General features: G+C 40.9%; 2 protein-coding genes across 2 annotated transcripts in view; both read left to right on the forward strand.

The window, feature by feature from the left end:
• The window catches only part of slc25a22a (solute carrier family 25 member 22a), a 10,603-nt gene extending 2,787 nt beyond the window's left edge, over positions 1-7,816 (forward strand). The window contains exons 5-10 of the mRNA XM_086073014.1: positions 429-483; positions 1,066-1,126; positions 2,024-2,168; positions 2,243-2,397; positions 2,477-2,552; positions 2,637-7,816. Coding sequence (XP_085929140.1) covers positions 429-483; positions 1,066-1,126; positions 2,024-2,168; positions 2,243-2,397; positions 2,477-2,552; positions 2,637-2,790 — 646 coding nt within the window. The 3' untranslated portion in view covers positions 2,791-7,816. The remainder of the gene's footprint in view (positions 1-428; positions 484-1,065; positions 1,127-2,023; positions 2,169-2,242; positions 2,398-2,476; positions 2,553-2,636) is intronic.
• Positions 7,817-8,947: 1,131 nt separating this feature from the next.
• Positions 8,948-27,000, forward strand: part of syt7a (synaptotagmin VIIa) — a 111,389-nt gene continuing 93,336 nt past the window's right edge. Inside the window, exons 1-3 of the mRNA XM_086073749.1 lie at positions 8,948-9,188; positions 10,064-10,120; positions 15,170-15,389. Of these exons, the coding sequence (XP_085929875.1) occupies positions 15,356-15,389 (34 nt within the window). The 5' untranslated portion in view covers positions 8,948-9,188; positions 10,064-10,120; positions 15,170-15,355. The remainder of the gene's footprint in view (positions 9,189-10,063; positions 10,121-15,169; positions 15,390-27,000) is intronic.

Here is a 27,000-nt window from a genome sequence, read left to right on the forward strand (position 1 = left end):
GCATGTAACGTGACACATTAGTACCTGCGCTGTTCTTTCATCATCACTGAGGTGCCAAACATTGCATGGCAACAGTTTGTAGTATAGAGTTACTTAATTTAGTCATCTCGTCTAATCCTACGTCACATATCGTATTCACTAGCAGTTATGTGCCTTAGGCTATGGCTATTCATTGCCTGTCCCCCCCCTTGAGATAAGATGTCGCCATCTTTGTGTGACATACATTCAAGCTGATGAATGATTGACTTGGCTGACCCAGCGGCTTGTCAATTATTTATCCTCATGCGTGTCTGGCCTGTTGAAACGGCAGACAAAGAGTCGCAGTCGCTGTTTTTGATGACAGAAAGAAAACTTGACTCTTACATTCACACTGCCACAGAACTCCATGCCTTAAAACCAGTTTATTTATTTGCTTATTTTGTCTCCAGAAAACTCACTTTGCTCAAAGAGATGCTGGCTGGGTGCGGTGCAGGCACCTGCCAGGTGAGTAATTGAGGTGGCGCTTGGATAGCATCCTGCTGTTTGCCATCTGGAACTGCTGCCGCCTTGAGCGCTGACGGTGGCTGTAGAACACCAAATCTCTCCCTCATTTGTCTTTTTGCCTGCAGGAACAATTAGCCCGCACCATATGTAACTGCTTTTGAAGCTTGTTATTAGGTTTGGAATGTGAAATGTTGTTTCCAGGTGATAAGTGAGCTCTGCTTTGGTTGGCCATGTTTATTGAGTGACTCAAAACCAAATGCCCGTCGTCATTGAGGGCAAAGGCTTCAAACATGAAGAACATGATTAGATTAAATGTAGCTAACCTTGGATTAAGATTGTAGCGGCTAACATGACCATCTCACCTTTAATCCAGTTAACTGATTACTCCTGTTTGGATGACAAAGACAATAAGGGCTGACATGATTTAGTTAATGGTAAGTTAAAACTTGAATGCAAAGCACACTTTTTTTGGGCATACACTACAAGTACAGTGAGGTTCAAAGCAAAGAGTGGACATTTTGTAAAAAAAAAAAAAAAAAGTTTTTACATATAAACTGTGTGTTTGTCATTTTTTATATATAGGTTATTGTCACCACTCCTATGGAGATGTTGAAAATTCAGCTCCAAGATGCTGGACGTATTGGTAAGGAAATCAAATTGTTACGTGGCTGTTGTAGATGCATAAATTGGATAAATAGTGACCCCGTGTGGTCTTTTGAGGAGACTGCAACAACAACATCCATCTTTGTTTCATAAAGGCTATGTATTGAAAAATGTTAACTGCAGAAAATTATTCTGGAACCTTTTTTTTTTTCCCACTTTGCTAACTTGTTAAATTATTATCATTATTATAATAATGATGATCCAGCCGTTCATTCGTCCATTTTCTTTAGTGTCTGTCCTCATTAGGGATCTGGGTGAGTTGAAGTTTATCCCAGCTGACTTTTGGCAAGAGTACTTGTGGACAATTTAGTCTTCTATTAGCATGGATGTTTTTGGAATGTGAGAGGAAGCTGGAGTACCCACCGATAAACCTTGCAAGCACAGGGATATCCTGGAAATTCACACAGCAAGTGAGATTTTGAACCCAAAATATATATTTTTTTGTGTGTGCTCTGCAATTGGCTGGTGACCAACTTCTTAGACATGCATGTAGCTTCCATTGTTTAGCCAGCCGTTAAACATATCATTTTAGATTGAGCAGTGGGCATTGAGGTTGTCCATTGTCTGGTCTTAGAGTACATCCAAACCACAAACAAAGGACAATTGAGCTTTGCAATTTTATTTTAATTGTCAGTTAGCGCAAGTTAAAAATGTTTATTCTAAAACAGCACTATACTATTACTGAGAAAATGAATCCCAGGGTCCAAATTAGCACGTTTAACTAAAAGCTTTAAGTTATCGCCCCTCATCCGATCCTAGACTAGAAAGCGACTTTCCCTTTCATACGTACTGAAGAACCCCACAAATAATTTCAACCAGATTTTTCCTATCATCACAATGATTTTCTCTCATAATGTTTTTTTCCTGTGCTGCTTAGCGGCTCAGAGGAAGCTGATGCCAGAGTCCGTGCCAGCAGGCACCGTGGAAGCCAAGTCGCAAACTGCAATGCAGATCACCAGACAATTACTGAGGGAAAAGGGAATTGCTGGATTATACAAGGGCCTTGGCGCCACATTGCTCAGGTAAAACAAAGCTGGCGCGGCGTCGAAAGTTTTGGTAATAAAAAAGCATTTCACATCGTCTTTCTGCGCCTTAGGGACGTTCCATTCTCCATCATCTACTTCCCTCTTTTTGCTAACCTGAACAACTTTGGGAAGCGAGGTGCAGAGGGACCCGCACCTTTTTACGTGTCCTTCTTATCGGGCTGCTTAGCAGGAAGCACGGCGGCCGTTGCAGTCAACCCGGTGGACGGTGAGTCGCGAGCGTGTGAGCGTTATTGATGCGACGTGAGCCGTCCCGATATTCTGACCCGAACTCTTGTGTGCTGCAGTGATAAAGACGAGACTTCAGTCTTTGAACCGGGGGAGCACAGAGGACACATACAACGGAGTGACTGACTGCATCAGGTGACCTCATTGTGTCTTTTACGCCGCGCACGACATGACTTGCACTCCAGATTGTATAATGCGTTGTCGTCGTGGGCTTTCTAGGAAAATCTTGCGGAATGAGGGCCCATCAGCCTTCTTGAAAGGGGCCTACTGTCGAGCCTTGGTGATTGCGCCGCTCTTTGGCATCGCCCAGGTGATCTACTTCTTGGGCGTGGGCGAGTACATCCTCAGCTTCTTGCCCAAAAGGGACAACTAGGAAGCACATCCTTGTCTGCCTTTCCTGCCCAGATCACATCACACCGCCACCTTCGTGAGGAGTCATCTCATTCTTAAAGACCTCTTTGTTTGTATTTTTAATGATTATGTGCTACATTTTGTTTCAAATTTATCGTCTTGAATGTTTAAATCATGCAGGAGGGAGCCTCCGTTTTGCTGCCAAGCCGCCCGTGTCGGCACGTGTCAATCCTGATAGCGAGCCACAAAGTGCGAGCTTGGGTTTGGGAGGAGGCTGGATTTGTAATTACAAAATAAGTGGTTTTATATTATGATTGTGGAAATTTCAAGGTAGGCTGACTGCCCTTGGTTGCTGCAGGTTTGCAAGGTCTTCTTACCTGATTATTTAAAACAGTGCTCATCTCCAAATCAAATAGACTCGTGACACAATAGAAATAGAATAATGCACTTACCTTAATTAGAAGCACACATATTGAGACAATGCTATTCAGGATATACTCTTGTCTCAAAACACACTGCTGAAAAATGTAAAGGGAACACTGGATTAATTAAATATTCCAGTGTAAAATATTTATGTTGGATTTCATACTATTATTATCTCATTTGCTCCTACGTAAAAAAAAAAAAAAAGAAGACGTTTTTTTATGCTAGAGCATACAGCAGGCTTTGATGCAGCTTCTGACCTGAAGAGATTGCTTCAAGTAGTTATAGTGGTAGTTATTACAAAAAGCTGCCAGCAGGTGGCAGCAGTGTATAAGAGATCAGCCAGGGCCATGTTGCAACAAACTCTTTTCCCCAGTGTTTGTGAATAATGATGAAACTTAGATATATTCTAATGCTAATTGCTGCAAATTTTCCTGATAAAGAAGAGACTCTAATCTTTCTTTTGGTAGGCTCCATGTTTTTTTTATAGCAATAGAACAGAATATTCTGTGGGCCTTGCAAAAATCAGTCAAACAGCTGGGAGCGAAGGGGGCTGCTTCAGTGAAAATGGCTGAAAATTGCAAACTCAATTCAAATTTCTTGCTCAAAGGCTCATCCAAATCCAAGTTGTGTGTCTTGGTAACGTATATGGCCTCCATGTGCCTGGATGCAGGTCCGTAAACATGCACATAAACGTCCTGCTTCTATTAGATTCTGGCAGCGCTACCGACATTGGTGTACTTGTCTGTGTCCTGGTATCTCCTCCGCACTCTCGATTAGGCTGGTTACACAGCATACCTTCTGGCCGTGGCGATTATGCATGTGTCATTCTGGAGAGATCTGCCTGAGCAACTTGTGTGGGCCGCAGATAAGGCCTCATGCATCTTACTCGTAATGAGCGCGCTGGAAACTGGGCCAATGTCCGATTTGCACAACAATAGGGAAAACTGATTCTCAATCGTTATGTTATGGCTTGCAGGTTGATATCGACCCTCATGTGTACGCTGGGATAAGAATGTGTTCCCTTTATCATTTTTTAAGCAGTGTAGTTCAGGAAAAGTGTTGATGTGATACCAGCACATGTGAGAAGCCACAATCCTTAAACCATAAGATGACTTTCATTTACCTCTGTTGGCTTTTTATGTTGTTGTTTTTAATTTAAGATGATCAGATTCCATCCAATGCATCCACAGTGACTCTACTGTTCACCTGGTCTCAAAAATCCTTCTGGGGATACGATCATGAGAATATATTGTACAAGCGAGAAAACAGTGTAGTCACTTATCGTGGAAAGCAGTTTTAAAATCATTGTTTACAGAACAATTCAGCGGTTGTTGACGTATGAAACGTATCTGAACTTGAATTAACTGTCAGGGCCCAAAGAGCTAATGACAAACATTTATCATGAAATACGAAATCGAAAAAACAATGTTTGTTTTGTTTACCAAACATACTTGTCAGTCAATGTTCTTGTTTGCTTTAAGCTGCAATGGAAAGCAGCCCCGTCATATCTCATTTGCATCGCACCTCCAAAGCCCTGCCATTGGTTTATCTAACCGGAGATCAAGGTGACTTTGACGTCTTTTTAATCCAATCACATTCCACTCTCGCGCCCACTTTGCTGTATTGTTGCACTGCAGATATATCTGATGCAACTTTTTAATGTGTACTCATCTGTGGGAGTAAGAACTATTTATCAATGTTCCTTTCTATGGGTGGTATGGCACTGTATGTTTGTATGTGTTGTTGACGTGTCCACCTTAATTATATTGTGCATATGCAGACGATATCAAGTCTCTGCTTTAGGATGTATTGTTTGTTTTGTACATGATGGCTTATTTGCACACCTACCTCTCCCTCCCCATAGTGTGGTGATTTTGTGTTATGATGAAGGAATGCAACAATTTCTCATTTTTGCTTACACGCAGCATGCCAGTTGGGGATATGCAATCGGGAACGCGCCTGCTTGGAGGTGTCATTACTTCGTAGCGTTTGTTCAAGTCTGCAGGTCTCACTGAAAGCTGGTTGAGCATTTGTTCGATAACCTTGATATGCATCGACTAGTGGTTCGACTAGTACACTCTTTGTCCTCACTAGTGGAATGACGAGGGCCAACTACATGAGTGATGAGACCAACTAAACGTTGCTATTAAAGAAAAATTGCTATGAACTCATTCACTGCCATAAATTCATAAAAAAAATAAAATAATAATAATTAGGGGCAAGAGGCGATTAAATGTTTTTAATTGTAATTAATCACATGACTTCACTTGTTAACTCACGATTAATCACAAATTTTATATGTTCTAAATGTACAATAAAAAAATTCTAGGTTTTTACTTTTGTTCACAAGAGTGGAAAAAAATGTTAAACTAATAGAAATAGTTCAAATGAATTTTTGACGTTTATAGCTGTCAACGGCAGTGAATGAATTAAAGAAAAAGAAAATATAAAAAATTTGGGGCGTCAGACGATTAAAGTTTTTAATCGTAATTAATTAATTCACTAGTTAACTCGTGATTAATCACTAATTTTATGTACAAAACTAAATGTACAATTTAAAAAAAACTAGATTGAAATTACTTAATCATGTAAACTCAAGATTAATCACACATTTTATATCAAAAGTAAAAAAAAAAAATCTCTAGGTTTTCATACTCTTGTTAACAAAAGTGGTAAAAAATGTGAAACTAATAGAAATAGTTCTAATTAATTTTTGACGTCTATAGCCGTCAATGGCAGTGAATGAGGTAATGGTGTGAACATTTTGAAATGATTTATCTTGGTCTTAAAAAACTGGCATTTCAACAGGTTTGTGCAGACTTCTCATTTATTTTTTTACTTCCACTGTACTCATTCCACTAGTCGTGCCATGGGTGCAATGAAATGTGAGGACAAACAGCATACTTGTACATGGACCTTAAGCTGGACATCGAGGATATTGAATAAATGCTCAAAGGCTTTCCATAGGTCTCACAGAGCTCACTGTTGTCCATTGGGACCAAATGAAGCACCATATAATGGTGATAGGACTATAATAAGCTTCAAGCGAATAGCCTTTGACCCCCCCCCTGAAATAAAGTGTACCCTGGATGAGGCCAACAGAGACCCGCTGACTTGAGACTGTAAGTCTTTTTGACCGGCGCTTCCTCTATTAAGCGGCCGCGCTACGATGGAAACGCCACTAATGAAAGCGACTGAAACGCAAGCAGGCAGTTGTCAGCGAAAGCCATAAGGTCGCCCGGCACCTCTGGCCGTAATGACTGTAACAGCTGAGCCACAGGAAAAAAATTGCGTAAGCTCATCATTGTAAACGTTACGTTACGCTTCTCTCAACATTCCAGCTGCTGTTTTCACCTCGCGTCTGACGTTCCTGTGATCATGCCTATTTTGTTTGATTGTCGTTGATGATTATTTTTTAAACCTTTCCCTGTTTTTTTTTTAATAATTTTTTTTTTAGCTTTGACGATGTTGTGCAAGTCATGAAGCTTTACTTATGCCATGAATTATTGCTGACCTTGTGAATTTGGTTACGTGAGTGCGCGTGTCCGGACAGTGTAGTGTTGTAGCTGATGTGTAGTGGTCCTCTTTGCTTCTGTCTGTCTGTCACACTCGCGTGCCATCCCTCCTCTCCCCGTGCAAAAAGGAGTTGTACCAAACCAAGGGCTCTATTTTGGTAGATGGCACATCTGCGCAAAATGTTGAAAATGAGTTACAATTTGGTGGCAGATCATCGATCGAACACCGGAACAGGGTAGCCAGCTGGTCTAATTCATTACATTTTCTTAATCATTATATTGCATTTGTTAAATCATTCTACTGGTCAGCACAGCGATTTTTTTTTTTTAAATTACTCCGCCAATTAATCGGTCATCGCATCAGCCTAAAAAAAAAATACAAACCCTATCGGCCGGGCATTACAAATCACCGGTTGTGCAGAAAAACGCCACTCGCAGGATTTATGCCAGTCACAAAAATAGAGCCCGAGGTTTACGCCGAAGAAAGCACAAAGAAAGACTAAGGCACACTTTGATTACTGACGGCTGCAAAGGGTGTTCAGAGTAGACGGCGTGAAATATATTTCAGTTCATTTGAAATGATAGAAGTGTTTCTATATGCCGGGTTGAGACCACATGAAGAGATCCATGTAAAGGTGTGCACTATGAGCAGTTATCCACAGAATATATATTGCCTACTAATTCTAAATGAATCAGATATAAGAATGTAACTTAGATATTATAAGATGTATTATTTAGTGAATAATTTATCCAAAGTTGATTGCTTTACACATTCACCTAAAACTTACACACGCACACAAAACCAGCTCGCTGATTATGCAATAAGTAGAGAAGTGGCACACACTAAAAACAAAAATAAACTTGTCAATGTCAGCGTCACAATAACGGGACCTTCGCAACTTTTTGGGGTCTGAGCCCTTCTCATGACCTGTGTTCACTTCCTCTCGGAGGAAATGTGCATTACACAGCACTTTAAAAACAACAACAATCCCTACTAATCCACCCACACAATATTACCTCCATGACATAGAGGATGTTTATCTTCATGTGCGGTGATTGACACGTGTCCTATGCATTGTTTATGATGCCATGATAAAAAAAGAAAAAGTGTTTCCTGTCACAATTTGCTGTTCAATAAACTGACTGTCCCTAAATCAATCAGGGTCATGTTTGTTTTTACACACATCTCTGGAGATGCTTTCAAGGTCCTGCAGCTTTCTCCCTCTGTTATTGTGTCCTTCGTTTTTTTGGGGGTTTTTTTCAGAAGGGAAAGAGCATGTGAATGTGCACCAGCATCGAACACGAACCAATAATTCACACCCACTTGCAAGCAGCTCACGGTTGCTTGAAATTCAAGCCATCCATTTTCTATCACTCATTCAGGGTCAAGGAGAAGCTGAAGTATCTCAGCTGACTTTGAGAGAGAGAGAGAGGCACACAACAGCCTGGACTAGTGACCAGTCAATCACAGGGAACAGTAAATGGATGACCATTCACTCAAGTACACCACACCCTCCATAAATGTGCCACGAGTAGACCACACATCCTTTGCCTATACGTGCAATATGCAATCTTTTACTCAGACTTCATGTAACCAAAGGATAGCGAGATACAGTTCAGCAGATGTTTATTTTCCCCACGTGATAAAATGTGTCAAAAAATAACATGTATAAATAAAATGAGCAGAGTTGAATTCCACTGCCACCATAGAGGGAGTGCTTTGGGATTCTTCTCTTGACTGGCAGTGATTTATTTGATTGTGTCGTACACAACCCAGATGGTGTGCACCGTCACCGACGACCATCTGGGTTGTGAATGGTCAAAGTCACGTGCATACTTTCTGCGTGTTTGTAGAGCACAAATCAGTGGGAATGTATGGTCGTATTTTAACAAAGGAGTAACAATATTAATGTTATGTGCCACCAAAATGATTTGAGAACATATAAGCAGCACAGGTTAATTATATGGAATGTAAAAAAACCCCACCATAAATCGACCTCACCTCTGTTTAAAACTAGTTTTCTATTATAAAACTGCAAATAATCAAATAGTATGGTATCAGAAATCCTGATGTAGAAAATTCTGCTGTTGTGCTTTAAATATATTTTTTAATAACATAGAATAAAAACTATTATTGTAATGCTATATTAAATTTCGGGGGGGGGGGGGGGGGGGTAATGCGTCCAGCAGTAGCCGGAAACGGCGCTGATGTGTAATACCCGGAAGTCTGAAGTCCGTGGCATCGACCCCATATCAGACACGATTAAAAAACACATTCAAGATGGACTTTTCAAGAAAAACTGGACATTGTGAGGATAGGTCGGCTAAGCAACACAGTTATTTTCACCCATCAAAAAAGTTTTGGGGGGGAGGGGGGCATTTCAGGAGCAGCAAAAACTTGCTAGCTCGGTCTACCAACACTAGCTAGCTGAGGAGCAAAAGAAGATGGGATTTTGTCAGTAAATAATAAGCGTCTATGGTGAGTAAGGCGTAACTTAACATTTTTATGCTTTTGTCATTTTAGGATGCGAATATTGATTGTGAACTGCTACAATGTGTTGTGTAAAAGGTTTGGAGGTGATGTATTGGAAGATAAAAGTTTAATTTACAGTTGTGCTCGAAAGTTTACATACCCTTTTGGTCATGTAAACTTATGAGTACATTATGGTGAGAAAAAAAGCTTAATGCCCATAAAAATCCAAAATAATTTGGCCATTGTTTTGATATTTTCAGAGATTGAAGTTGACATGAGTTTGTGGATTTTGGTGACAATTCATAACATTTGTGTGTCATTATGCGACGTTTAGCTTTTTGTACATGTACAATTGTGCTCATAAGTTTTTTGCCCCAAGGATATATTAACTTTCAAGCACAACTTTAATTATTGGCACTCCTGTTTAAGATCTGTTAAAAGCCTTAAAATAAATTTATTTTTTATTGCATAAGCCTATTTGTATACTGAAAATTGTATAAATGGTTTATCAGACAAAGAATCAAGCTCTTCCCATGGCAATCACAGTTCCCGGACCTCAACCCATGGAGGGGGCTAAAGAGGAGAATGCAGAGGAGATGACCCAGGTTGCTGGATGATTAAGAGAGAATGTGCAAAGAGGAATGGTTGAAGATCCCTCTTTCTGTATTTTCCCATTTTGTGAAACACGATAGAAGATTAGGTGCTGTTTTGTTGGCAAAAGGGCATTGCACATAACATCAGCGGTGCCAATAATTATGGAGGCCAGTGTATAGTTTTGTTGCGAATGGTATTCAACTATTCATCCTCAAATATGTCAAATGTCTCTCTCTGTAATGCCACACATAGTTACAGTATATTGTGTTTTTGTATATCATTTTCAGACATGATGGTGGATTTTGTCGCAAATTCCCAACCAGTGTGCTGTGAGAGATCATTAGGTTTGTGCCTATTATCCAATATTACACATTTGGTCTAAAAAGTATTTACTATAAAAAAAAAATGTGAAGAAAACTGAGCTTAAAACCAAAGTATATGCCAAAAGTACTATGACTTTAGACCCTTGGCAATGATACATTTATATGGTTTCATGACCAGTTGTCTCTATAGTCTAATGATGATCATGATACAAACAAGGCATTAACAGCCTAGATACAGGAGGCCGTCCTTGGTTGTCCCACGGTGCCATTGTAAATTGAATCTGTACGTACCAAATGACTTCTATTTTAAATGTATGTCTTACTAGTAAATATTTGAATGGTGTATGGTGTATTCCTCAAATAGCCACCAGGTGTCAGTAGAGTGCTGCAAGCCAGCTTGAGGAAAAAATAGGGAAGTGGCATGGCTCTTATTTGCACTACAGGTGTATGCTGAGCTTCCCATCCTGCTCGTCATCCCGCTATCATAAGCATCCAGCAGCGACTATGTTCGTGATCCCTGCAGGTTCCACTAGAAAACACAGTTTAATGCTGAGATTATTGAAAAATGTGTTTTTCCATGTCGATTTTGTTGTTGTTGCACCTACTGTTTTTGGGGTCAGTGAAACCATCCAGCGTGGTTCCTGCACATTTTAGCAGAAGTGATGTTATGGCAGAAGGTGATACATTATTAATCCCCCGCTGTTTGCACCATATTCAACATTACGCTTCAGAGCATTAGTTTCCAGGGGTGCAATTTCGAGGCACCCTGCTGAATAATTACAAGCGAGCACCTTCATATAACAACGCACACGTACAGTGCCGCATATTTGTGTTCTCAGCTATAGAGGGCTTTCATCTTTGAGAGTGTCTTTTCATCCGGCTTTCTGCAGTGTCGCCACATGAGATGAGCCAGGTTAACACAATGAGAGAAACTTGGACAATATAAAAATTGAACAGCAGGCGCTAAATCCCTTTTCATGTGACATGACTTAAGATTGCGCTGCCCACTATTATTAACCTCTCTGCTTTCGATCAAGAAGAGAGGAGAGAAGATGGAGCAAAGGTAGTATATGGAGCAAAAATATATAAATGCAACATGATGTTTTTACACCCATTTTTCACGAGCTGAACTCAAACATCTACGCCTTTTTCAACGTACAACAATAGACCTATTTCTCTCAAATGTTGTTCACAAATCTGTGTCAGCGAGTGCCTGCCCTTGACTGAGATAATGTCACAATGCCATAACAGTGGCTCCCCAATTTTAATGGACCTTGAACCAACAGACTCCAGATTTAACTGACAGAATATAGTTTCCAGTCCACTCAAAATGCCCCTCTGTACAGTTGCTGTCAAAATTTGTTAGTTCCAGAATTGACCGCAATTGGCCCCAGCCAATAGAAAATCACCTTCAAGGTGTATTCAAGGATCTTCTTGAAAAGTAGAAGCCAAACGTCCGTTTGTCAGTTTTTGAAAAATGCGCATGCGAAAGACCATCTTACCAGCTCTCGTGCTCATTCGGGGGAGAAATGCCTACACTCTAAAAATGGGGGAGTGATATTTACTAGAAAAATCCTAGTTAAGGTTGATGAATTCTAAGTAAATTTGACAAGGAGGAACTCTTTACTAGATTTTTTCAAGTAAATCCCGACATTTGATACATCAAATGTCCGAAATGTGCGAGCTCATCTTCATCTTCAGCAGTCTCTGCAGCCGGCCTCACTTCATGGACGGATGTATTCTTGCCATTTTCAAAGTATGCGGTAAGATTGGTGGAGCTATAACGATGAATGGCTGAATCAGAAGCTAAGCGGCTACATGCTACAAACACTAGAAGTGCGCATGCGCAGCACGACGTCATTATAGCAGCTTGATTGACGGCATCGAGAACCGATCGTTTAGATAATCCACCCGGAAGACGCAGCCACAAAAGATCCTTGAATGCACCTTTAAAGTGACGTCGCTCCGAGCTGACAATTTTGCGTGTTTGACTTTTGGCTCCAATGGCTCGCCTTGCCTGCTTTTTCATTTAATTCTGTCAAAACGCAATGTTAGGTAAGAAGTGCGTTACTTGTTTGACCTTACCATGGCATTTATTAAATTTTGCACACAAGCAATACACTTTTTCTTAAAAACGAAAACTAATACTAAAATGAACAAAAACTAAAACTAAGCATTTTTGAAATAACAAAAACTAATAAAAACTAAGAGAGACATCCTGAAAATGAATTGAAACTAACTACATACAAACAGTAGGTCACTAAATCAATGGGAATCAGTATTTTTTTAAGGGGGAGCAGAAGGTACTTTCAATAAAGATAGCAGTGGGGACATCAGTGACAGGCGTCTCACACATAAAAATGCAGGAAGGGGAGCTTGGGTTCAAATAAGTCTGCAGAGGATTCACATAACAAATGGCCAGAGATTGTCAGTGTAACGGCACAGCGAGTGGCGCAAAACAAAGCGTTATCAAACGGAAATCACCGCGGGACGCTGCATGCAAACGACCTTCCCCGTCTCTGTTGACAGAGCGCCGGCTTACTGTTAGTGGAGCCATCGCCACTACATCTAAGCCTTTGCATCTATACAGTGCAGATACGCTCATATCCTATTGAATCGTAATCCGCAATATCAGCAAGAGAAGCGCAAGATTGAATGCAATATTAGCTCGTGAGGACGAAGATGCAATTTACGCACACGCGCGCACAGCCACCCGACACCATTAAAATCGCTCTAATATCATGCATTTATCATAAACCTATTTTTAACCCGCGCTAACTGCCAATAAAGAGATGCTGGCGTGTGAGGGTTTAACAAATCTTTTTTCGGTTTGAGTCCATCTGCTGTGCCATTTCCCAGAAGGTCTTTTACAGATTGGCCTGTGTGAAGAAGAGGAACAAATGTACGAAATATAATGAAACGATTGTCTTTAAATGGCCTTCTGACGGTTTTATTGTGGGATTAAATCAGTGGTGGCCTTCTCTACTCACAGTGTGGCCACTTGCATGCGCTAAAATATTAGCAACCGTGTTACCTTGCATCAAAGTTGAGGCAAACTACATTGCTGATTACACGTTGAGATCTTTTTATTTGAGGTCCAGCCTAATAAAGAGCTGCAAGGTTTCTTCTACAAGGCCATCTGACCACCATCTGTGGAAAGATGGGATATTGATATGCAGCAATAGGTGGACCAGATGGGTGCCACCTTTCGTTTCCCAATCAGTGTCATTGTGCTGTGTTGCAGGTTTATCTAACACTTGACCAAATGAAGCAATGTCTGCTAAAGTGGGCGATATACGCATACCGATTTTGAACAGTTTAACAGATTTTTAGAATGTGAGAGACAGCCCACATGATGGGTAAAAAAAACAAAAACAACGTAGTACCAAGACTGACCTGTGGTTGGCAGCATGGTGCCACATGGCATTCTGAATACTGGAAAATACAGAGAAAGTGTAGTAGAAGAAGACATAGAGGCGGCTTACCTTACCTGTTAGCTTACCTAGCTGGTGAATATATTAAAAATGCTTATATTTACCAAGATTATTGGTGCACACCACCTGATATACTGTTACAAAATTGAATTTATTAATTTTTTTGTTGAAAATGTTTTTTCTTGACAGACCTTTGTGAAATAGTGAAATCCTAAAACTTCTGTCTTTTAATTCTGGCTGAAAGGTGTACCCCCCCCCCCCCCCCCACACACACACACAAATAAAAAAATATTTTACCACACACACAAAAAAACAAAAACAAATCTGAATCATATTGTTAGTCCACCATGTTGGAGATGGAGATTGGGGGATAAGCTAGGCTCGAAGCTAGGCTCAAAGTTTTCTGTATCACTCTTGTAAATTGGACAAAAGCGTTAATGTTATGCCTGAAGGAAGACCACATTTCCCATGAGGACAAGCGCATTGCGTTGTTTTTTTCATGCGTCAACATTGAAATTGACTTCCCGTCTTTGTAACAAATGGATAAAGGGGGAGTGACCTATGCCATAAAGTAGTTTGTATTTTTTTTGTGTGGCAGTGTTCCTACCATCCTTCTCAAAGTTGCTTAGTGCCAGTATAATTGATACAGATCCCCTCAGGCATTGGCAAAAGCACCATCCAAATAGTTTTAAGTCGATGTTTCATCAGAAGAGTTATGAAAATATTTTATTAAGGTTGAAAAGTTCCTTAGTGCTACTTAAATATTAGCTATATTATATTTTTCCCACACTCTTTAGATGTGCTAAATTGAGGGATAAAAAGTTGAGAGAAATGCACACGTACCTCAAGTTTGCGGCAGCGATAAAAGCAAAAAAAATTCTGTTTCAAGGTGCCCTTGAGCAAGAAGGAATAAATAGAAGATACATACTAGAGATAAACCGATTTATCGGCTGGACCAATTATCTTGCGTGGGTGTGTAATAGAAAACGCCCTTTGTCTGGCTGGAATACCCAGTCTAAGAGATTCTAAAACTAGACATGAACATAAAGATGCCCCAGTTTTTACGCTGAGTGCAGAGGCGCTTGTCTACGGAAATAGGGTATTCACAGTCTTGTGTTTTTAATCAGAGTGGATTCCCGAACGCACCCAATTGGCCCCTTACATGAGTTTCATGTGCCCCCTAAAGACTGAGGTCTGCCACAACTTAGACCTGCTTTTAGCTGGTGTAAAAATTTGACTACTTTCTGCCACCAAATTGTCAGGCGCTGTTAGCCCAAACATGCTAAAGGAGGCTTGAAATCAAGATGCGCTTGTTTTTACGCCTGAGCGCACGGCTGCTGTCCATCGAAAATAGAGCTGTCTTAGTTTTTATTTTGGTTTTTATTTGGAAACCAATCCAATGCAATAGCAATTTTGCCATGCACCCATGTAGTGAACAAAATCCACATGCAGTTGTGGAAGGAAAAAAAACAACCTTTTCTATTTTGTCATGTGAGCCACCAAAGCCAGAAACTGCTTATTAGGAGGGAGGGAGGGAGTCAGAAGAAGAAGGAGGAGGAGGAGGAGGAGGAGGAGGGGGAGTGAGTGAGTGAGTGAGAGTATCCAGCAGCCTGTACCTACACACTCTGACTCTTAGGAGGAGACACACACGGAGAGAGAGAGAGAGCGAGAGAGAGGCTGTGCAGGAGCAAAACAATAAAACAGCTCCAACTACACCGGAGGAGGAGTTGAGGAGTACACTGACACCGCTGCGAGCTCGACATCACCACCTCCACCATCACCACCACCTCTACCATCGCCTGTGCCGCCAACTCCAAGAGCCATGTATCTCAACAGGGAGGAGAACAATAGCAAAGGTAAGCCGGTGTGTGCGCGTGTGTGTGTGTGTGGGTGACACTTTCAAGGTGTTTCACCAACGACAGGACTCCGAGGAGGGGCGCGCGTGCATCCTCCTCAGCGTCCTTTTGACACCGCGCTGGCACCACAAAGTGTGTGTGGGGCTCTCATTATGTAATGTAGCAAGTGTGCATCGTGCCTACCGTGAGAAGCGTGTGCGTTGATGACCTGTTGTCGGGGCGTGTGTGTGATTGCAATGTTTTGCACATGTTTAAGGACCACACTGTGCAAGGTCAAAGCCCCCCTCCTCCTCCTCCTCCTCCTCCCCCACTCCTCCCTTCATTGGAACCCAAAGTGTAAATAAAAATGAAATAAAAAGATCATGCAAATGCATCTTGCTTTATTGGGGTAGAGAACAGCGCAGCAGCCATGGGGGTATAAGGGGGTGTTTGTGTGTGTGGTTAGGAAGGGGAGGGGTGGGGGGGCATATTTGAGTAATCTCCCACGTGTTACTGAGGCGTGATTTCTCCTCTCATCACACGCCACTAGTGGCCCCTGCTGTTAGAACGCTGCACATAATACTAATTGCAGCCTGAAAAATCTTCAGGTTAGAATAACACCTGCTGCTGCAGAGGAGCCAGAGGGGTGAGCATGAGGAAAAGGAGGGTGTAAAAAAAGAAAAGAAAAAAAAAAGGCAGAGTGGGAGGAGCCGTTCCTGTTCATTTCAGTGGACAACAGCAGAGTACAGTAGTGTACGTGCATGCATGTGCAGGCGGCAGAGCATATCGGATGCGAGATGTGGGCATGTCTATTTTAGTCTTGCAACTTGGAAGGAAGGTTTCGACATGTTATATTTTTGCATGCATTTACAACGACAACAAAAAGGATTACTTAATGATATGACCTCTAAAGAAAAGAGTGATTGCACAGTAAATGTATTGGCACATAGTGAGCATCAGGATGGGAAAAAATATAGCTGGTTGGAAATAACAATAATGTTCAGTGGGGTTGAAGTCAGGGTCATTTGCATGCAAGTCTTTCTGATTAAGATTTTTGTGGCTCAAGAGGTCTAGCACACCCCCTTATCAATTAAGAAGTGTGTCCAAATACTTTTGTTTATACTATTAAGTTTAGCCCTGTAGACAATCAACCTGGTCTGAAAAAGCTGCTCTAATAATTGATTTTAATGGCAGTATGGTGTAACATCCCTTAGCACTTATTTTTATGAAATGCCAGTTTTTTTGTTTGTTTTTTAAACTGAACCGGTTCTGTAATCCCTTCATACAGTATATCCTAATGCCTTAACTCCCACAATGGACAAAATCCCAAATTAACCAGCTAGTTCCTGGCCATTGTGGTGTACAGTGACGGTGTTTGTTGAAGCTATCGGCAGATGTGCTACATGTACTTTTATTTTATTACCATATTTTTAACAAAACGATTGAAAGAACGCCATCCTTCCTCAATCTATTGAGAATTCAAATGATTTGGGCATTTCTGACATTTCCTCAAAGCAACGCTTCATTTCCACGATGCATTGTGTTGCTTTTGCCGGTGACTAGCATACAAAACAGATATATTGTTATAAATTGTCAAACATAATTTTATCACATTTTCAAAAAAAAAAAAAATGACAACGATCCAAAGTTCAACGCTTTTCAATGTGCTTAGAGCGTCTTGTCACCGAAAAATATGCTGCTTTCAAGCAAAGTAGGAAAAAAATCGATATATCCTACTCGAATTGCGTCAGTTCCGACCTCAAAGCGTTCGTGTAAATACAAGACGGCATGTTTACGTGACACTATGTGATTTGGGATGACCGCGTTAACAGGAATCAGCCATCTTTGTTACTTCCATTGGCCTCAAACGCTTTGAGGGCGGAACAGGGACACGCCGAGTTGGACAAATCTGACTTCAAACCATCCTCGAATGCAGCATAAGACCGCTATTTTGACCTGTGATGTAAGCTCGGAATTGTCAATACCACCTGTTATGGATTGGAATTCGTTATAATTAGCAATGTTAGGCTATATATTCGTTTAGCTAATGATGTTACTTTACAGGAGAAGACAGTTGAACAACAAAAAAAGTCTGTGGTGTACTAAATCTGTGATATAGTCAGAGGCGACTGTATTTCTCAATCATCCCTACATGAAGTTAGACGATAAAAGGCATTGTGCAAAGATTAGGTTTGTTGTCAGTGCAAACCTCAGAGTCATGTGTGTTTATGGACCGTTTGGCTTTGAGTCCACCTGAGACACAAATGGTAAGCTTATGACGTGGTTGGGGCTTTTCTTTGAACTTAGAAGGGACTCGATTCTTGATTGACATGCAGCTAATTGACTCCATTAAAAGGGCGTTCTTGTGTGGCGGGTGTTTCCCTGGCGTCTCCTTAATATTCATTCCGTGTCTCAAGGTGGTGTGCCATGGAGGGGGAGAAAAGTCCACCCAGGACGTATTGATTATGGAGGATTAAGGGGGGCATTGAGTTCAATGAGGTTGATCGTATGTGATCCTGGGTCAAATGCTAAGCAGAAATATTATGGGGTGTGTCAATACAGAAGAGAAATGTAGGGAGGAGGCGGGATCGGGAGGATAATGTGGCAGTCTTATCATCGCTGCAGTCTGATGGCTTAATGCTTTCTTATTTATATCCACCGGGAAACAATCAAGAGCTATTTGGAATCTTGGCTGATGTTCAAAATGCACTACGATGTTTGTTTGCCTTAAAGCAACCATATGTAATTGTGTTCTTGGAATGATACAGATGTCTGACAACAATTCTTACTACAGCTTTTAAGATGTGACTATTTAAAAGATTTTCACGACTTGTGACATTTATACAAACGCTACACAGTCTGGCAACAGTGCTAGCTTGAGGTTGAACACATACAGAAGGATTTTCAAGCTTAATTATACGGCAGGTTTATCATTTAAGATTGTCTGACCTGGTGGTTTTCCCGAGCAGATCATGTGGAAAAATTCACTCTTTAAAACACTCAGAATTAGGGATGCACGATAATATCGGTGGCGGATAATATTTGGCAATTATCGACCAATTTGACGTCAAACAGATAAACCAGATAATAAAGAAATCCGCCGATAATTATCGGCAATTATCAACCAATTTGACGTTATCCGGATAAACCCAAATAATAAAGAAATCCGCCGATAATAATAGACTTGGCGCGTTGGTCCATCTGTTGTGGTTGTGGCTCAAGATATGTCTCCCCAAAATGTTACCCTCATAGTTTTTTGTTAAATTTTTAAAACATGACTGTTTTGCTTTGGCAAACTCCAAATGAGTTACTGGTTGTCTTTGAAGCAGAGATATCAATAAAATTCAGCTTCATGGTGCGTTACGAACGTTTCGATGTATTTGTACTTATAGTAGGACTCGAAAGTATATTTGTATTCAAGTTAATATTGATTATCGGCTTACTTATCGGTTATCGACATCGGCACGTTCTAAATGATTGGTTTATCGGTTGAAAATAGCATTATCGTGCATCCCTACTCAAAATGTGAAAGTACCCTTGCCTTGGTCAGTTTGAGGCCGATTTTCCACATCTTAGTTGTCACTTTTATACAACTGCGTGTGTTTCTCCGCTTCTTCTATCGGCACGCATCAAGTGTGAGAAATTATCATGCAGGCGACATCACCGCCGCCATCACTATTGACACAATTAGAAGAGCTTTCCCACTTGCAAAAAGTCAGCAGAGTTTCTTTTTTTTCCAGCTCAAGCGAGACCACCGGTGTGATCTTTTCTTCTTCTTCTCCGTCTTTCACTGTCATTTCGCTATCTCAGATGGAGACTTGGTGCATTGGGAACAAATTGCCGCAGATTTATTAGATGAGAGCTGTGGCACTCTGCCCTAGCTACCTCTTGAATATGATTTATATTTAATTCTGTCAGGGTTCTTGTTGATTTAAGTTGACGCTATTCCACAGATATGGGCGCAGGTCCAAGCCTCCAGCCAGGGCTACTGATCCAAATGACTTATTTTTGGCATGCGGGACCTGCACTAAGACAGCTCCCTCAGGTAGAGTGCATTATTTTCAGGGGCTTTTGGCAAGTAGATGTGCTTGTATTTAATCCTCTGGCAACACTTGGATTGTTATAGAAAAGTCAATTTACGATTCCAATACATTTTTATTTTCTATTCTTTCTAAAACCTGTTAGAGGATTTACGGGCTGTTCGTCAACATATTAATCAAATTTGTGTTGGTGTTTTCTTAGTTTTTCTTGAGGTGCTCATAAGCTTGCTGTATGCTGTTTGACAAGAGAGACGAGAAAGCCGTATTGCTGTTGTATTTACCGTGTAAAATAATATAGCCTGTTTACTTTGTGTACAATGAGTATGGTGTATACCCTGACGTGTGGCATCGAGCTTAAATGGCATTTGATTTACTAGAATCTGATAAATGAGGAAATTCATTCAAAGGATTCGTTCACTGAATTGTTCAGTGCTTCATCATTCAGTCACTGATTCAGCCCCCGGGTTCACATTCACTCTGCAATATGTTCACTTACTCACCAAGAGGGTGCAAATTATGCTCTAAATTATCACTAGTGGTTGACATGTATTTTTATTTTTTTTATACCGCCTTGTGCATTGTGTGTATTTTTATTGCTTTCCCAAACAGTTTGTGAGGGTTAGGTGAGCAAACACCTGATGCGAATGCACATTCGATTAGCATAAAATTAGGTTCCTTTGCTGCAGGGCGAGATTACAGGTAAGCAAAGTAACTTGTGGTTAAGACACTGAGATAATTAATGTTCCCCAAAACAGACACATTTATTGACCAGTAGGAAGAGCCCTTTTTAGAGACAGGCAACATTTTAGCATCCCTTAAGGAGCATCCTTATGAAGGATATAGATTTTCTGCTTGTCAAGGCTGTAACACATTATGAATAAAGCATGAAAGCCGTCAACGCGATAACCGCAGATTCATTTCAAGTAAGCATCCTTGCCTCATTGAATTATTTTATTAATTCTTAATTATTCAGATTCTCCCAAGAGAATCCAACACAAATAGTATACACAATTGTATTCAGGTCTGCTTCCTAAACAACGAGATGGGACATTCGACTTTATTTCCGTGATCAACTATGTGGAAAATTGCTAATTGTGTTTTTTTTTCCCCTAATAAAGACTAAAATAAAGATCCATACATCTATTTTCTGTAGCGCTTATCCTTTTCTGGATAATGAGGAGCTGGAACCTTTCCCAGCTGACTTCTGAACTGGTTGCCACTAATTACAAGGAATATATAAGACAGAGACTCATTCACACTCACATTCACACCATCATGGAGTGGGAATTGAACCCACACTGCCTGCAGGAAAGTCAGGCAAGGGAATCGTTACACCATCAGTGAGTCCTGGAGTGTAGATGATATCATTTTAGTTGGCAGAAAGTTAGAAACTACTTTTTTTTTTTTTGGCCCTTGAGATGCCCAAGATGGCCCTCAGATGATTTTGATATTTATTTTAGTTGGTAGAAAGTACTAAAAAAGTGTTTTAAAATGTTTTTAAAATATTTTTTATATAATTTTTTATAAAAAAAATTATATAATTTTTTATATAATTTTTTACATATGGGTTATTCCAGTGGTGTCCAAACCTCGATTGCCAGAGTCCTGCAGGTTTTGGATGTTTCCCTTCTCCAACACACCTAAAGATCATCAGCAAGCTCTGCATCAGCCTGATAACGATCCTGTTCATTGGAACAGGTGCGTTGGAGCTTTGAAACCTGCAGGACTCCGGCCCTCGAGGACCGAGTTTGGACACCACCGGGTTATTCCGAGAATACAATTGAAAAGAAAACATTGTCTCCGGGGGTGGGCTAATATATCTGCATGTTCTGAACTCCTCTTTCTATTGCTATTGTAATAAGATAAATACTGCCTGGGGGGCGTTTTATACATGGATGTAGGCCGTAGAGAAAATTGATGGATGGATGATATTATGTTTTTCTTCTTCAGATCACAATTCATTAATTCATTAGTTGAGACTGACAAGTCCATTGGGGACGCCACCTTTCACCCAAAGGCAGCTGGAACCAAATGAGGACAAGGATAGATAGACGGATAAATTGACGGTGTCTTTGCAGGTTGCAGCCAAGCACTGCACTTCATTTTGATTCACTCCGTTGGTTTTTATGCTCATCCCTACGCGTTTATCTCATTTACTATATTGCCTGCGATAATCTGGCAACCAGTCCAGACTGTACACCTCACTGTTTATTTGTATGGAAATCTATAGTTATTCTCTATTAAATGTATTTTTCATGAATATTTTTGGAATGGATACACTGGCGACCAGTTCATTGTGTACGACACATATCATCCAAAGACAGCTGGGATAAGCTCCAGCAATCGTAGTGAGTGGTTCCGAAAATGGATGGATGGATGTGTTATTCGGATTTACATTATTTCCTATGGAAAATATTGCTTTGCACGTTTTAGTTTGAATTTCTAGAACACTAATAAAACCGAGGTTCCATTGTTTACTGTAAAAACCCATAAACAAGAGCAGAGTAATGCGATACATATTAATAATTGTAGTCATTTGTTCTACGATTCATTGAAGTTAAATGATCAGAAAAGTTATGAATATTACTGAGGCCGTTCTTTCCCTTGTTTTTTTCCTCACCTCTTTTTATTTACCTCACACTCTTCCATTTGTGTGTGATTGCGGTATTGATATCAGATGCGCCCTGGAAAATGTCATATTACACAACAGCGGGCTGAAGGGAATTAGATTGAGTTTGCGCATGCCATGTGCAAACACAATCCCTCTAGAGACCTTCCGAGATGTGCGAAGTGCAGGAATTGGCACAGGAATGGCGTAATTGCATGAGCGCATAATAAGCGCATCAATTTGACATTTAATAGATCCCTCCGTCACTTCAGCTTAAGTTTATTTAGCTTTCAATGAATAGTCAAAATGGTTAATAGGCTTCAATTTATTACACAGATGGATATGTAGCGCGCTAAGCCATCGGAAAAAGCACAAGAGACGTTTCAGAATCGGAGGAGTAGGCTGCAATGGCGTCATGGTGGCAATTAGACGCTTTTGTTGGAACACCTGCAAAGAAACGCTGATTTGAACTCGCTGCCACTCGCGAGCGCTCGTCATCCTCCAGTGGGAAAGGAAGTTGTGTTGCATTCATGTGAACTGGGCCTGTGAAGAGGTACAATTGCATTCGGGGTCGCGCATATGACTAATGTGAAAGTGGCCTGCATTTCTGTTGATTTTTCTTTTCAATAGATAATGAAAATAGCCCATTACTTGTTTGCTCGGAAACAGAGAAATAAGACTTGTTGAACAAGGGTTATTTTTACAACTGACTCTCACTATGCTGACTCGATTGCAGAGGAGGAGGAGGCGGGTGGGCACACTCAGTCTCTCTCTCTCTCTCTCTCCTCCTTTTCTGCCATCTTCTGTCCCTGTGTGTGTCTTGGGGAGAGAAAAAAAAGGGCACTGCTTAACATCAGCTGGCCGGGCGAGAGTGACAGAAAGCAAGCGGATGAGAGGCAGACGATGGAGTGGGAGTGAGCACGAAAAGATGGAGGGAGCGAAAGAGAGAGAGAGAGAGAGAGAGAGAGAGAGAGAGAGAGAGAGAGAGAGAGAGAGAGAGAGAGAGAGAGAGAGAGAGAGAGAGAGAGAGAGAGAGAGAGGCAGAAGCAAAGAACAAGCCCTGGAGTGCTAGCCAGTCAAGGTCACACAGAGGAGAGGAGAGAAGAGGAGGTCTTGTGTGTTCATGTCGGCTTGTGTGTGTGCAATCGGAGGCCTACATAGTAAAGAAAGAAGGGATTGATTCTGTCTGGGATGGGGCGGCGGGGTTGTGGGGGGAGGGACGGAGAAAGAAAGCAGAGTAAGAGATGCAAAGAGCTTGTAATATGGATGCACGACACTGTCATCATACTTGAAATTCCCTTTAGTCCTGCTGTTTTTTTGTTTTACAACGGGTGCATTTGTGAATGCGTAACTTTGACGTTTGAGCTGTTGTGATGTATACAGCGAGCGGTCGCAGCCCCTCGTTCATGTAAAGATGTTGTGTAACCGTCGCGTCCTGTGGTGGGCATTTTCTCCCCACTCCCCATTTGCTGACCCCTCCTGTCACACTGGACTTCATCTGTTTCTTCATCGTCAATTTCATCGCTGCATCTCTCTTCAGTTAGTCGCGGAGTTTGCTTGGTCTGTGGGTTTGTGTGGCATTCCAGGATACTGTGAAGTGTGAAATGTGCCCATTGTGAATGTAAAAACGGCAGTTTCGTGATTTACAGTGGTGCCTTGAGATGGGAGTTAAATTTATTCCTTGAGCACAATCGTAACCCAACACATTCATATCTCAAATCATCTTCTCTCACTGAAATGAGTGGAAATGACATTAATCTGTTCCAACCTCTTTTTTCTTTTTTAATGAGAACATTTTACTTCATAAAAACATAGGGCCATGGCATAATTAAGTAGAATTAATCGGTCTCTGTCACACTTTTGACATCAATTCAATGCACTGTGCAATGTGCTACTCTTTCTGGTGTATGCGACCTGACCACCTGGAGAGCGGTTCTGCTTCTCAGTACAGCAGTAATATCACTCGTTCTATATAGGGGATAAAGAATAGATACCTGTGAGTAGTGTTGTATCGTCAGATAACAACTCAGCCCATGTTTCTGCACTATTTGTGTTCAACTATCTATTGCTTAAACACCACCAGATAAATGCTAATATTTAGCCTTTGCCTATGGCATTTCATCTTGGGAAGTCCACTGATTTTTTTCTTTGTTAAAAATCGGTGTGTACCCCACTTCAATGTTGCTGTGTAAACAAATAGCCAACCCAATCATTCTTTTAAAACCGTGTCAAGTAAACAGTCCCCTAGGCCATGCACACACATAAGGACAATCGGGCTGTTTTTGTTCCGGTTTTGCCTCTTACCGAACAAGGACATTAAGGCCGGGAGCGCATGACCGCGCTTCTACCGATAAAGCCGGAAGCGCTCTTCTCCCTTTAAAGCCTGGTTAGCGGATAGGTCATTTTGTTTTGTTTTGTCCAATTCTTGGTCTCTTAGCTGATTAACTCATCCACTCCCAGCCATTTTGACAGAAGCAATCCCCTTCACTCCCGGCTGTTTTACTGGATTTTGACTGATTTTGCAAGGCCCACAGAATATTGTGTTCTATTGCTACAAAAACATAGAACCTACCAAAAGAAAGATTAGAGTCTCTTCTTTCATCAGGAAAAAAAAAGTATTTGTATCTGTTTCCGTTTTGCAGCAATTAGCATTAGAATATAGCTAAGTTTCGTCATTATTCACAAATCTATTTAGAAATTTGCGTAATGAGCTTGTTTTCAACATGGCCTCTGGTTGATTTCTTTTTTTTCTTTTTCAGTTGATCTATTTTGCTCTGCTGCCACCTGCTGGCCATTTGCGTAATAACTACCATTTCTTCAACTGTTCTTTACAGTTGAGATGCTGCATCAAAGCCTTCTGTATGCTCTAGCATAAAAAAACAAAACAAACAAAAACGTATAAATACGTCTTTTGGGACACTTATACATTTAAAATAGAACATATTCATACGTTTTTGGGAGCAAATGAGTCAAATGCATCAGAATATGCAAGAGACGGTGACGTGGGCTTCGTAGGCTCGTTGCATGTCCTGGAATTTTATTCGAGCATTTACGGATGACACAGACTCGCGGGAGTTATGAAATAAATTACACCATTGAGGACGGCGCAGGAGGAATTCGAATCAGTGTAATCAGTGAGTCGACAGTGATATACTGGTAAAAAATATTTTTGTAAACAATGAGGATGTTGAAAATGTCAACGGCTTTGTAATGGAATAGACGACGAATTATTACCACTCGATGATGCAACATTTGTTTGTTGATTAAAAAAAAAAACGTCAATATTTTTAAAAAAATCATAATAATAAACTTATGTTTGTGTGAACGCCACAGGTGAAATGTTTTTGGAATTATGTTTCTATCTGCTTTAGGAGTTGAGATAACAATTATTTTTTAATATTGTTGAATTTCCAGGAAAACTTCAGGTTTTCGGGGAGTGACTCAAAAGCCACCCTTATAGGTTTTAGAGGCATTGTTTGCCAGGCGCTTTAGGCCTTAATGGGTTAAGATAATCCTTTGATCTGAGGTGTGTCAAATGCGGATCTGTCCCAATAATTGGGTCTGAAATAGGTCGGGCCAAAAATGTTAAATGGGTTGCATACTTTCAACCAAAAATCTTCATGTATGTGGGAGAAGCAGACGTTTCCCCTGAAACATTTAATTCCATAGACTATGACGTGACGGGAATGTAGCCATACGAAGCACCTTGACTGACGAACAAGGAAGTGACGGTAAAAAAATAAAATAAAAAATGTCTTAAATTATGTTTTTTTTTTTTTTTATAAAGCTGTGGTCAGATCAAACACGAGGTAACCATTTTGGCAATTATGGTTGACATTCATTTGTGGTAGGCTAAATTGGAGGAATCACTAAGCTCTGCCTCTACAAACGCATTCGGCCTGTTGTTTGCATGTCACACCCAGGAGAGATGGCGTGAGCTGTTGCTATAGTGGTTTCGCAACACCAAGGAGCTGATGTGATAGATCGGATGTGGCTCGGCGGCTGCTCCGACACGATCTCTGCAGCGATGGTGTGAGGAGCTGTAATAACATATGACCTCCTCATTTGCACGGGGTCAAAAGGTCCCACTTTTCGGTTCCTCCGCCACCCTCGGGTCACTAGCAGCTTCTCCTTTTTGCTGCTTTTACAGTTTATCTAAATGTGTTCTTATTCAGCATCGCCGTGTTGTTTTGATCCCGTCAGGGAATTGTTCCTTTTCACGCTTTGTTATGCTATAAAAGGCAATCACCATCACTAATCCACGTGAAACCTCTTGTGGTCACACAATCACTCTCAGTTGAAGACTCCCAGCAAATGATCCTTGTTGACAGACGTCATTACCATTCCGAAGGGTAATTAACGATTTTTCACAGTATGATTTCATGTCTCTGTTATATTACGTTCAAAGATGTCATTTCACTAATCTTTAAGAGACTGTGGAGGTGACCCTTGGACATGAAGGTGAGTTCTGGTGAGAGACGCACAGATGTGACAAGAAGAGAGACACTTGGCTGGAAGTGAATCGTTGTGTTGACGCGGCGCCGATCAAAAGGTCGTCTTAACTTTAATGGACTGGAAACCTCCGCGGGTCTTTAAAGGAGACTTTGATAGTTTGTGTTCAAAAGAAAAGAATGAAAACAAAGGAGAGGGAACTGTGCGTTTGTAAATCCAGGAACTGACTTTATCTCCGTCAAACGGATGTCATTGAACTGAGCAATTCTTATTAAATGTTAAATAAAAAAATGGCTGGCGGACGATGTTTGGTTTGGGATCAGTACAGCATGTTCCCAAACTTAGTGTGCATGTTTGGACTTTAATTTTTTATTTTTTCCCTCCCTCACTGTACTGTCAATGGGCATTTAGTAAGGAGTGTGTGGTTTTGTGGCAGCCCCCACCCTCCGGTATCTGGCAAGGTAGTGCGACTGACAGATTGGGCTGTGTGAGTGCCATCTCCTCAGCTTGGCTGCCTGAGCGTTTCTCCCTC

Source organism: Leptonotus elevatus, chromosome 4 (assembly GCF_054856555.1).
Source record: "Leptonotus elevatus isolate MCC_2025b chromosome 4, RoL_Lele_1.0, whole genome shotgun sequence".
NCBI classification, from domain to species: Eukaryota; Metazoa; Chordata; class Actinopteri; order Syngnathiformes; family Syngnathidae; genus Leptonotus; species Leptonotus elevatus.